The following is a 12,440-nucleotide window of genomic DNA, read 5'->3' as shown; positions in this document are numbered from 1 at the left end:
AGTTCAGATTTGAAAGAGCAATTCCTCTTGTGATTATTCTGAATTCCTTTAAACCACTGTTCTTGAAGAATGAGTGATGGGTAGGAGGAACTTTAAACTTTAAAACACACATAGAAACTAAATTTGACAAACATTTGTATTAGAGGATTGAAGATGATTTACATAGAATTGCAGCTTCAAATACAGATAATATAGAAATGGCTTCTGGATGCTATTTTCCATTAAATAATGACATTTTTTTCCTACCTTTGAATGGGAAAAACAGATATATGCTGATAATCTTTAAAAAGACAATATGCTTTATTACCAATGAAATAAAAAGAGTATGCTTATATTAAAATAGTTCCTCTACTACACAAATATAGCATTTCCCAATAATTTATTTTATGCCACTGAAAACTTTATTTTTTTTTTTTAGATTAAAAGCATTCTACAGTTCAAAATTGAAACTTACTGTTTGATACGATGCTTTTTTGGTCAACTTTTAAAAATAGCTCTTAAAATAAAAAGCAACTTTGACATACGTTCTCAAGTCAATAAAGAATTTTTTTCTTCTCCTTTTATTTGTGTTCAGAGACTATGTCCTGAATTAAAGAATCTTAGTTACCGCAAGTCTCTCCTTGCGGCGCTACACTAGAGCAGAGTACGAGTCTGAGGCGGGGGGAGTCATGGCAGGACAAACGTTTAGAAAGTTTCTTCCACTCTTTGACCGAGTATTGGTTGAAAGGAGTGCTGCTGAAACTGTAACCAAAGGAGGCATTATGCTTCCAGAAAAATCTCAAGGAAAAGTATTGCAAGCAACAGTAGTCGCGGTTGGATCAGGTTCTAAAGGAAAGGGTGGGGAGATTCAACCAGTTAGCGTGAAAGTTGGAGATAAAGTTCTTCTCCCAGAATATGGAGGCACCAAAGTAGTTCTAGATGACAAGGATTATTTCCTATTTAGAGATGGTGACATTCTTGGAAAGTACATAGACTGAAATAAGTCACTATTGAAATGGCATCAACATGAAGCTGCCCATTCCACTGAAGTTCTGAAATCTTTCGTCATGTAAATAATTTCCATATTTCTCTTTTATAATAAACTAATGATAACTAACGACATCCAGTGTTTCCAAAATTGTTTCCTTGTACTGACATAAACATTTCCAAATAAAAAAAAAAGAATCTTAGTTAATGAGAACGTGAATAATCCCTGTTTCATGTGTCTCTTTCACCTGTTGTTATGTGTTTGGAATCCAGCTTCTCACACTAAGGAAGCCCTTTTGTAGTTTTCATTTTAGCTGTGCTTCATGCTCTGTTCAATCTTTTCCTGAGCAGGTTCATCCCAGGATAGTGTGCAATTCAGTTCAGCAAGTATTTACTGAACAGAGACGCACCATTGTGAGGGGTACGGAACTGAGGACTGTCTTCAGAAACGCTAGGGGAATACTGGAGACATGCACACTAAATCTGACTTGATATTAGAGAGCTTTTGGAGAAAGTTTAAAATTGAGCTGGGCTTTGAAGGACAGTTGGAGTTGAGGTAAATGGAAGTGAAAATCAATGTATTCAAGATAGAAGGTAATACAGGAGAAAGACAAAGTGTGGTAAATCCTGGATCAAAAATCATTTTCAGTGGAATAGAGATGAATAGCAAGTAGTCTCAAAATACGAGCTTGTGAGGTTGAGCCTGTGTACAGACGACTTCAAATAGAAGAATAATGACTCTGTAATTTATTTAATGGACACTGAAGAATTATGAAAGCTTTGTGAAAGACAGAAACAGATGTTATTTCAAAATATCATCTGAGACATGTTTTAAATAAAACCACAGTGATTATTGGGCACCGACTCAGCTCTCATCCACACCAACAATAGAAAACCAGAAATGCTAGTCAAATTCAAGATCATGCTTTCAAACTGTAAGTAGATAACGGAAGTCAGTAAAATGAAAAACAATAAGAAGTGACTATTTTAAGCATTTTACTTTTACAAAAGAAGTATTTCAAAATCAATTTGTTAATTTCTGCCAAAAAAACTCTTTTAGGATTTTTATTGGAATTGCCTTGGGTTTATGGATCAACTCAGGGAGAACTGAATTGTTAATAATGTGAATTTTTTCAATTAATGAATCGTTCATCTATTAATTTAGGTCTTTTAAAAGTACTTTCATAAATACTTTATAGTTTCCCATATGCAAATCCACAAATATTTTCCTAGAAACGACCCTCAATATTTTATGTTTTTAAATTATTATAAGTGTTATTCTTTAAATTTTAATTTCCACTGGTTCTTTGCTAACGTATAGGAATACATTATTTCTAAACATTGACGTTGTATCCAGTGATTATTTATATTCATTGAGATTTTTATATGGGTGATCATGTATTCTGCAAATAAAAACAATTTTAAAACACTTTAAATCTATATTCCTATTTTTAATTTTAGTCTTATTACGTTGACTAAATGCGCCTGTACAATGTTGACTAGAAACCATGAGAGCAGGAAGGTGTGTTTTCTCCGTCTTTCAGGGGAAAGCATTCGGTCCTACCCTGTCAGGTGCGATGGTAGCTGCTGGTTTTTCGTGGATGCAGGGCAAGGGGCCAGATTGTCTTTCTGGTATGTGGAAGTTCACTTTCTCCAGAAACATTTGTTGGAAAGTTTATCCCCTTCCCACAGATTCATCTTGGTCTTATTGTTGAAAATGAAGTAACCCTGTATGCACGACTTTAAAATGAATATTGATTTCAGCTTGTCAAGGAAATTTATCATTTCTGAAATAGTGCTTTTCTATTCCAATAATTCATTTGCATGCCCCTTTTGAAAATAATTTCTATAACTATGTTGACAGTCCCCATGTGTTCATGCAACACTGTTTCCATTGGATCTCTGACATATTAACTATCGGTTTTACAGTTCTGATTTCACAGTTCTAGCATCTGGGCCATTCTTGCATATGTGTCCACTGATTGATTTTTATCTTGAAAATTAGCAGTTTTTATTCTTTCTGTGTGTGGGAAGATCGCTTGATATTTAATTGAATTCTGCACATGGTGTATGGAAGAACAGTAAAAACTGTGGAACTAGCCTTTGGGCCTAGAAGAGCGAGCCTCGCTTCCTATCAGGCCTTTAGTGGGAGGCAGGGCTGTGCCAATCCAATGGGCATTGTATTAGTCTATTTTCACACTGCTGTTAAAGTTGCTGGGCCCAGAGGTTTCCTACCAAGCCCTCAGGTCAGAGTAAATACCTGAGACTGGGTAATTTATAAAGAAAAAGAGGTTTAATAAACTCACAGTTCCACGTGCCTGGGGAGACCTCACAATCATGGCGGAAAGCAAAAGGAATGTCTTCTTTTTCTTTTTTGAGACTGAGTTTCGCTCTATCACCCAGGCTGGAGTGCAGTGGCGCAATCTCAGCTGACTGCAACCTCCTCCTTCCAGATTCAAGCAATTATCATGCCTCAGCCTCCTGAGTAGCTGCAATTACAGGCGTGCACCACCACGCATGGCTAATCTTTTGTATTTTTAGTAGAGACGGGGTTTCACCATGTTGGCAAGGCTGGTCTCAAACTCCTGACCTCATGCAATCTGTCTGCCTCGGCCTCCCAAAGTGCTGGGATTACAGGTGTGAGCCACCACACGGGGCCGAAAGTCATGTCTTACATGGTGACAGGCAAGAGGGAGAATGAGACCAAGTGAAACGGGTTTCCCCTTATAAAACCATCAGACCTGGTGAGACTTAGTCACTACCATGAGAAGAGTATGCAAGAAACTGCCACCATGATTCAATGATCTCCCACCAGGTCCCTCTCATAATATGTGGGAATTATAGGAGCTACAATTCATGATGAGATTTGGGTGGGGACACAGCCAAACCATATGAGGCATTGAGCAGGAGCGGAGTTGGGTTTTACTGTTGCAGTCACTTCATCCTTGAGGGGCCTTCCTGTGACTCCCCCTGTGTGTGAGTGGCTCTCGCCTCATGGTTATCCTTGAGCCTGGGATGTGGAAAGGTTGTTCTCATGCCTCCTCTTCTGCCTTGAGCTCACTGTGGTGGCTGTGCTGCCCACCATGGGGTCTGTCTGCACCCACTCCTGAGCTGCGTGTGCAGTGGCCCATGCAGGAGCTGTCTCTGCTCTCCTGACACAGCCTTAGTGTGGCCTCGAGCTCCTGGGTCTCAGGAAGAGCCTCCTCAGCATCTCTGTCCTTTGTCCCATCACAGCCAGACTTCCACTGTGTCTGAGGCTGGTCGTGGGCAGCCTTGTTCCTTTGGCTGGGCTCAGAAGATTCGTTTTGTGTGGTGGTTGCCAGGAAAGTCAGGAAAAGCTGGCTGGTGCCATGGTGGGCACTTGTTGGGATCCCATGAAGATGGCCTGCACCCACGAGGAGCAGAGAGCAGGCACAGCTGCCGGCCAGCCCTGAGGCTCCTGGCCATAGCTCTCATTACCATTCCCCAGGCTTTCAGTGAAGTCTGCTCCACGGAGAGCTGTGTGGTGGTGCTGGTCTGAACCCATGGACAACGGGGAGGCCCAGGACCAGAGCGTGCTGAGGCTGGAGGTTCAGTCTTTCTCCTCCTCCAAGAGATCCCTCCTTCACTTCTGCTGCTCCCACATGGAAGCTTTTCTGTTAAAGAAGCCAGAGTTTCCTCAAATATGACCATGGAGCATTTTGGATAAACATAAAGTGTGGCTGGAAAGTCAGAGTCCACAGGACCCCTAAGCGTTGGTGCAAAGAGGTGGAAGAGGGCCGTGCGCGGTGGCTCACACCTGTAATCCCAGCACTTTGGGAGGCCGAGGCCGGCAGATCACAAGGTCAGGAGATCGAGACCATTCTGGCTAACACAGTGAAACCCCGTCTCTACTAAAAATACAAAAAATTAGCCGGGCATGGTGGCGGGTGCCTGTAGTCCCAGCTACTAGGGAGGCAGAGGCAGGAGAATGCCCTGAACCTGGGAGGCGGAGCTTGCAGTGAGCCGAGATCGCGCCACTGCACTCCAGCCTGGGCGACAGAGCCAGACTCTGTCTCAAAAAAAAAAAAGAGGTGGAAGAGGTGCTGTGGCAGGAAATAGAGTGTAGGCACATGAGGCAGGAAATTCACATGGAAAATGCAAGGCACAGCACTGGCTATTGCTGTCCTCTGGTCGTTTGTGTCTTTGTTGGCTGTGGTCCTGTGCTGAGACAGCAGAACCCAGGATTGGGGAAGGAGGGGGATTTCTTGGAGGGAAGAGTTGCCGTTCGGAGATTGAGCCTTCCCAATGGCCATGAGGACTAAAAACAGAGTGAAAGATGTCATCTCTCTTTCTTCATCTGAAGAAGCTCAGGACATGTTTTTGCATGACAATGATTATTCTTCCACAATTTTGCAGAGTTCTCCTCCTGCACTCTGTCCATCTTTACCGGAGAATGAAACACTGTCGTGAGTCTCTGCTGCTTGGAAATACCAGCCATGATCTGGGGAAATACTGGATATCCACATGTGTAAAGACACGCTACATCGAAACTGGAGGTGGAGTCAGGATGCAGTTTTGCTAAAAACATAAGGTTACACAGACGCAGCAAAAAGTCTGGCAAGAAGCTAACAAATAGTGATGCTGTTGTTGGTACTTTCAGTGCTTCATGTATTTCCTGCAGTGAATGTGAATTACCTTTCTAATCAGAAAAACAAACAGCTGCAAAAGCAAGCTGACTGGTCATCTCTGGGTTTTTACACCATGAGGTTTAAAGTGAGCTAATCTCATATTAGTCCTCATTGTTTATTAATGATGAAGAGACATTTATCTGATATCTCTTTCACAGGAAAATGTTTGCATTTTTAAAAGGAATTTCTGCTGTCTCTCTGCTTAACCTAAGATCCTGGTTGAAATTTCAATGTAAGAAGTGTTTGGCTCAATCGTCACATTTTTTTTTTTTTTTTTTTTTTTTGCAGGACTTCTTTAAAGAACAGTAGTTATTATTCTCTCATTTGATGGTTATAGATTTGAAAGCACAAACAGCAGAAGCATCACTGAAAATGAGATTTATATTTCCCAACTTTTAGCTCCATCTTGCCAACTCTTATGAGTGTCACCCCTCATCAATTTTGTTATGATTTAAGAATCACAGAACAATCTGGCTGTCCCTTCCGACAAACATAATCCCCAAATGCCAGCAGTCTTTCTTTATCATTAGCTTTCCCCATTAAAGATGTAGACACTGTCAGTGTTTTCCACTTAACACAGGCATCAAGTGAGCAGGGAACTGAATGTGGCTGCCTTTATAAATCTGCCTGTCTAAATGTGGGCCTGGCTCTCATCCTTCTTCCTAAACTAGGAGCAACACAGAGCTCTCCGCAACCTACAGAAGCAGGATCTGGAAGAAAGGGAGGGCAGACATATAAACTACTGCCTACCTCGCTCCGTATCAGTGCTCTAGAGAAAACCCAAGCTGAACTTTAGCTCATTCTTAGGGCAGAATTCCCAGAATTACAAAAGCCATGTGGAGAGGTAATTGAATATATTTAGATTTAGGTCTTAATTACCTTTTGGATGGGAGGTTTATCTTTAGCATGGTATTTTGATAATGTAGGCTGACTAATTATTTTCTGTGATCTCCCGCCATGTTAAGGAAATACAGACTGTAATTTTGAGATAAGTGAGTCCTGTGGGAATAATGTTCTAAAAGTGTACCAATGATGGCAGGGTTTTAGTTATATTTTCACTGGTATTGAAGCACTCTCAGATGACTGGCTTTGAACAATGCCTTGCTCATCTTTTGCTTCTGTGTCTGTTGGATGTAAGAGACAGTCACGTGATGTGGGAGGATAGGGAAGGCTTTAGCACTTAAATGTAAGAAAACTGTGCATTAAAGCCTTTAGCACTTAAATTTATGGAAACTGTACTTGAAAACTTTTTTTTTTTAAGAAAAAAAAATTGAACTAATACCACCCATCTTTAGTTAGACACACAGAGCATTAAGGTGGAAATAGAATGCATACAGAAGACATTCACAGGCTGGAACAATACAAAAAAATGCTCCTGCAAGCAAGTGTTAAAAGCCAAGGCTGCGCCCTGAAGTGCCCAGGTCTCCTGCCGCACTCCCCTCGGATGGTGAGAGTGTCCACCCTTACAGATATGCAATGCATCAGACACCCAGTGTGTCCTTGCGAGGCTCAGCAGACCAGAAAGGAGGCCCTCCCAGGCGTCAGAGAGTCCAGAACCACGTCTAGGACATTCTTTGGCCAGGTGAGAAGCCTCTATCACGGGAGCAATGCAGGAGAATTTTCACACTTCAGATGAAAGTAGAAACACAATCATGTTAACCTGCTGACAGTTTCCAAGAGTGCTTCATGCGCTGGGCTGGCGAGGTCCAGGCCACATTCTCCTTTCCTCTGTCCCTGCAGTGCACCTTCCTGCCTGACTCAGCACTCTCTGGTCACTGGGTTTGGCTGCTGCAGTCTGTGATGCACCCTGTCAGAGTGGGAGGATCAAAGGGTCGTGGTGTGAAGTCAGGTCTTCTGACCCAGCAGAGTGACAGCCTGGCACCCACCCTTCCCTCCAGAAGTGAGTGGAGATTATATTAGTCCATTCTCACACTGCTAAGACATACCTGAGACTGAGTCATTTATAAAGAAGAGGTTTAATGGACTCAGTTCCACATGGCTGGGGAAGACTCACAATCAAGGTGAAAGGCGAAGGAGGAGCAAAGGCAGGTCTTCCGTGGCAGCAGGCAAGAGAGTGTGTGCAGGGGAACTGCCTTTTAAAAAACCATCAGATCTCGTGAGACTCACTCATTATCAAGAGAACAGCACAGGAAAGGCCCGCCCCCATGATTCAATTACCCCCCACAGAGTTCCTCCCCCAACACGTGGGGATTATGGGAGCTACAGTTCAAGATGAGATTTGGGTGGGAACACAGCCAAACCAGATCAGAGGCGATGGCTCCTCACATGACCCTTGCTTCACCCTGAGTGGGGTCCTCTAAGGAGAAGTTGTGCCCTGATGGGGGCAGGTGCTCCACCTTCTGCAGGGGCGTCCCTGAGCTTTTGGTGCTCCAGAAACGTCATCAGGGATTATATTTTATGCATCTGTGATCTGATTCCCTTTCCTCTTTTAGTGATTTTGGGGAATGTTTACTGTCTCAGGTCCTCACCATATTTGAGTTTGTTTGATAAGCGTGATGAAGCTTTACGTGTATGGCCCTGAAATAACAAATTTGCTGAATCATGTTTCTTCCAGGACTGTTTCATTAGAAGGAGATTCTATCACCTGTTCCATGATCCCCACGACTGGGTCTGGAGATGGGTGAGGGGTGAGTAGCTGGTGAGGGGCAGCCTCCCACAAAAGGCAACTTTATTCTGAGTGTTGAAGGATGAATAGAGGTTGGAAAGGTAAAGAAGGAGGCGTCGGAGGTGGAAAAATCCTCCAGTGAAAGGAAGAATATCTTGCAGTGAATTCCAGAGGTGGGAGATGGTCCTGAAGTGGCATGCGAGTGTCAGATTCAGAAAGGTTTTCCTGTCTCCTTAGGAATTGGGAGATGGTCCTGAAGAGGCATGGAAGGGTCAGATCCGGAAAGATTTGCCCACCTCCTTAGGAATTGGGAGATGGTTCTGAAGAGGCATGCGAGGGTCCGATCCAGAAAGGTTTGCCCACCTCCTTAGGAATTTGGACTTGCACCTGAAGGCATGCATTGTGTATTGTAATCGGTTTCTTCTGTGTTCCTCTCCCCAACAAGATACAGAATTCCCTGAGAGGATGGGAGGTTTCTGCTTTATTTCTGTACTAATTGCAGGTAGTGGAGAGCTGGCCCACATTAGCTTGCCAGTTTTTCTGTTATTTAAACAAATATTTGTTTGATTCAAAGGTATCAGCAATAAGATTATTAGTTCTTCATATAAACACTGTAAATATGGGGTGAACAAGAATTTATAGGGGAATGGGTTTCCCCCAAACACTAACCTACAGCAGTTTTCAGAGATGTTGTAACAATCTCAAATTTGATGGGCAAACATTGAGATTTTAAGACAAAATCTGTGTTAGGTTTTTGTGTTAGGTATTAAAATGTCTTTATTCATTGCTTCCACTTACTACCTATATAGCTTATGTTACATTTCTGGAGAACGTGGACCATAAAAGTTCTGATTGTTCTAAAATTTGCATTGTTAATTTGTTCATTTGCTCCAGGCACTGTTGAGTTTCTGTCTGCTCAGTGTTTGACTGTGACGTGTGTGTACAAACTGAACATCTTCCTGGCGTGCAGCTGGAAAAACAACACCCAGGGAATCCCCAAATGTGGTTTTCTTGTTGACTGATGTTAAAAAAATACGAGAGAAAAACAAAAGTCAGAGTAAGCTGTATAAATCTGTTTTCATAACTTAGAATGCTCCATCTCAACCTAAAGAATCTTTAGAATTCCCATTCATCCTACATTTATACCTTTTATAAAATATTTGTTATATTTCATACAAGGCAAAATAACTTCAAGTTAAATTTACTTGAAAAAAATTTATTACATACATCACAAAACCCCAGGTTACTTTAAAATCTAAATGGATAATGGAAATGAAACTGACTCAGTAAGGTTATTTTAACAGAAACATCTGTTCTTCACTTACTATTTTTACCATGTTTCTTCAGGTAGAAATGCTTTCTGGGTTTGAAGAATATTGTGCATCGGTTCACATCACGTTCTTGCTCCTTACTTCCATGCAATCACTGATGTGCTGTTCCAGGTAAAGCATATCTACCTCCATGAACACTGTCTGTGGGTGTAAAGCGTCTGGGCTTTGGTGATTATCAGACAATCCAATTTGGTCGTGAATCCACTGAGCTCACTGTTCATACAGAATGACATTTCTTGCAAAATGAAAACTCTCCCAAAATTATGTTATAAGAAAAATTTAGAATCCCCAGAACTTTCACTGGAAAGACCCCAAGAGATTATCTGTCAGTTGTCCCAATTAATCAAGGAATTCCCATAACAGCCTTAGGAAACCAGCTACTTCTAGACAATGACTTTGGGAGACACCCTGTTTATTTGTCAACAGTCTTAACTATTCATCATATCACCAGGTCTTAACTATTGACCACTGAAATGTGGTTTATCCCTTAAAGTTCACCAGAAGCAACAGGGAATATGCTTGGCGGAGCATAATTGTAGGAATTTAGTCCTTGGAATTAACTTTCTGCACACGGTTATGCAAATAACTTCACGAAATGAAGCCTTTGCCTATGGGAAAAAGATGTCTTCATAGGAATTACTTGAAAGAAAAAGGGCTTCCAAGAGCAAGTTTTTCCAACTTCTTCCATCCTCCTCTTCTCTCCCCACAAATACACACACATCGCAGGGTGGGACCCAGATTTGACATTATTTTCTCCTCTCTTGTGTATTTACATATCGCGAACACTGTTCACACAAATAGTATGTAAAGAAATAAAAGGACCAGGCGCAGTGGCTCATGCCTGTAATCCCAGCACTTTGGGAGGCCGAGGCAGGTGAATCACCTGAGGTCAGGAGTTTGAGACCAGCCTGGCCAACATGGTGAAACCCCATCTCTACTAAAAATATAAAAAAATCAGCCGGGCGTGGTGGTGGGCTCCTGTAATCCCAGCTACTCATTAGGCTGAGGCAGGAGAGTTGCTTGAACCAAGGAGAGAGAGGTTGCAGTGAGCTGACACGGTGCCACTGCACTCCAGCCTGGGTGACAGAGTGAGACTGTCTCAAAACAACAACAACAACAACAACAACATCAGAAACAGTACTTGCAGCTTATTGTCTGTGCTTTTCTTCAGTTTTCAATCAAGAGAGAAAGCTATTCATTTCTTCTAAGACTTCAAATCATGGCCATCATTCTCTACATTCTATGCAGAATATGAACACCGCAAGACTAAGAGTTTTAATATGAATTTGATATCTAAGAAAGCAGAAAATATAAAGTATTAAGTAGAGGCAGGGAGATCAACAATGATAATATTCCAAATATACTGTGTGAATTTACACCAAGGTCTTGACTTAAGTCAAAATCTTGAAAGAAATTATGTATTTTAAGACATTTTATTTCAAATTAAGTTTTGAAAACACAAGGGAACATATGAGTGAAATTCTAAGAAATAATCAAGCATCACTTAAATCTGATAATAATCCTGCTAGTATTGATTGTGATCATCTCACCCACAGAGAGACTGCTGGGCTCTAGCTATTCCTCTATGGAGGAAATTTTGTGCTATAAAAAAATGAAGCTAACTGTAAGTTATATAATCTTTTATTTACAAAGGGTTGTGTTTTTTTTTTTTTGGTTTTGTAAAATGTAGTTTGTTCAGCAAAGTAAATATCAAAGGTTTATCTTGTATTTTTAATGGTGAAGTGTCCATAATGTAGGGATGGTTCCAGGTATTTAAACCCCGATGGGTCTAAGGAGAATTAAGTTATCCTTATGGATTACAGCCAAGAAAAATAATGCAAGGAGAAAAAACAGAAAGAGGAGAAATAAACATGAGAATAGTACTAGACAAAAAGAAAGAAGTGACCAGGCCTGGCACAGTGGCTGACACCTGTAATCTCAGCACTTTGGGAGGCTGAGGTGGGTGGATCACTTGAGGTCAGGAGTTTGAGATGAGCCTGGCCAACATGGTGAAACCCTGTCTCTACTAAAAATACAAAAATTAGCTGAGTGTGGTGGCACGCACCTGTAATCCCAGCTACTCAGGAGGCTGAGACAGGAGAATCACTTGAACCCAGGAGGCAGGTTGCAATGAGCCGAGATCATGCCACTGCACTCCAGCTTGAGCAAAAGAGCGACACTCAATCTCAAAAAATAAATAAATAAATAAAAATAAAAATAAATAAAATAGAAGTGACCAAAGCTGGGGCTGTTCTTCAGGTAAACAATTTATCCAGAATAGTTTTTGTGTATTTTGGATGTCTATTATTTTTCATTTAATAAAAGCTTATTTATCATATTAAATTGAGACAGTTTGGTTTTTAAGATGAAGTGTTTACTAATGTGGGAAGCATTTTCAACATGAGGGCTCCTCCATCATGGTCCACTTGAGTCTTCTGGAACATAATTTGGTACCCATTGGTCATCTATTCTTTTAAAAAAGCCATATAAACAAACTTTTCACTTTCTTTTAAACTTGCCATGAGAGTTTTCACTTAAGAACATGCTGTTGTGTGGTTTAAAAAATCATTTTGTTCTGGTCAATTGTAATGGAATTTGTCTACAAAAATGTAGGCAAGTTGAAGTGGGATTGTTTCTGAAGGAAATTCCTGGATTTCTCTGCATCTGTCATGAGCTTCATTCTCTTCTTTTATAGGAGCCTTCATAGGAAAAAGTGTATTTCACTACCCCCATCAGCTTTGCATTTCATGTGTGTGTCATAGTGTGACTGAGGTGACTGACTCCACAAATAGCATAAAAAGTACATAATGGAATGATTCTCTTCAATGCTAAAATTGTGTGGCTTGCGAAATTTCTAGGTCATTTTCT

General features: G+C 41.2%; 1 protein-coding gene across 1 annotated transcript; it reads left to right on the top strand.

The window, feature by feature from the left end:
- Positions 1-611: 611 nt before the first annotated feature.
- LOC134731573 (10 kDa heat shock protein, mitochondrial-like) lies at positions 612-1,096 on the top strand. The gene has a single exon (XM_063611023.1). It carries the CDS (start codon positions 669-671, stop codon positions 975-977), a length of 309 nt encoding a protein of 102 aa, XP_063467093.1. The 5' UTR covers positions 612-668; the 3' UTR covers positions 978-1,096.
- The last annotated feature ends 11,344 nt before the right edge of the window (positions 1,097-12,440 follow it).

This window comes from Symphalangus syndactylus, chromosome 10 (assembly GCF_028878055.3).
Source record: "Symphalangus syndactylus isolate Jambi chromosome 10, NHGRI_mSymSyn1-v2.1_pri, whole genome shotgun sequence".
Taxonomy (NCBI): Eukaryota; Metazoa; Chordata; class Mammalia; order Primates; family Hylobatidae; genus Symphalangus; species Symphalangus syndactylus.
This window is presented reverse-complemented; position numbering and strand designations above follow the sequence as displayed.

Bases quoted from the DNA above. Each gene is read 5' to 3' on its own strand.
- LOC134731573 (XM_063611023.1), top strand. From the start codon at position 669: ATGGCAGGACAAACGTTTAGAAAGTTTCTTCCACTCTTTGACCGAGTA.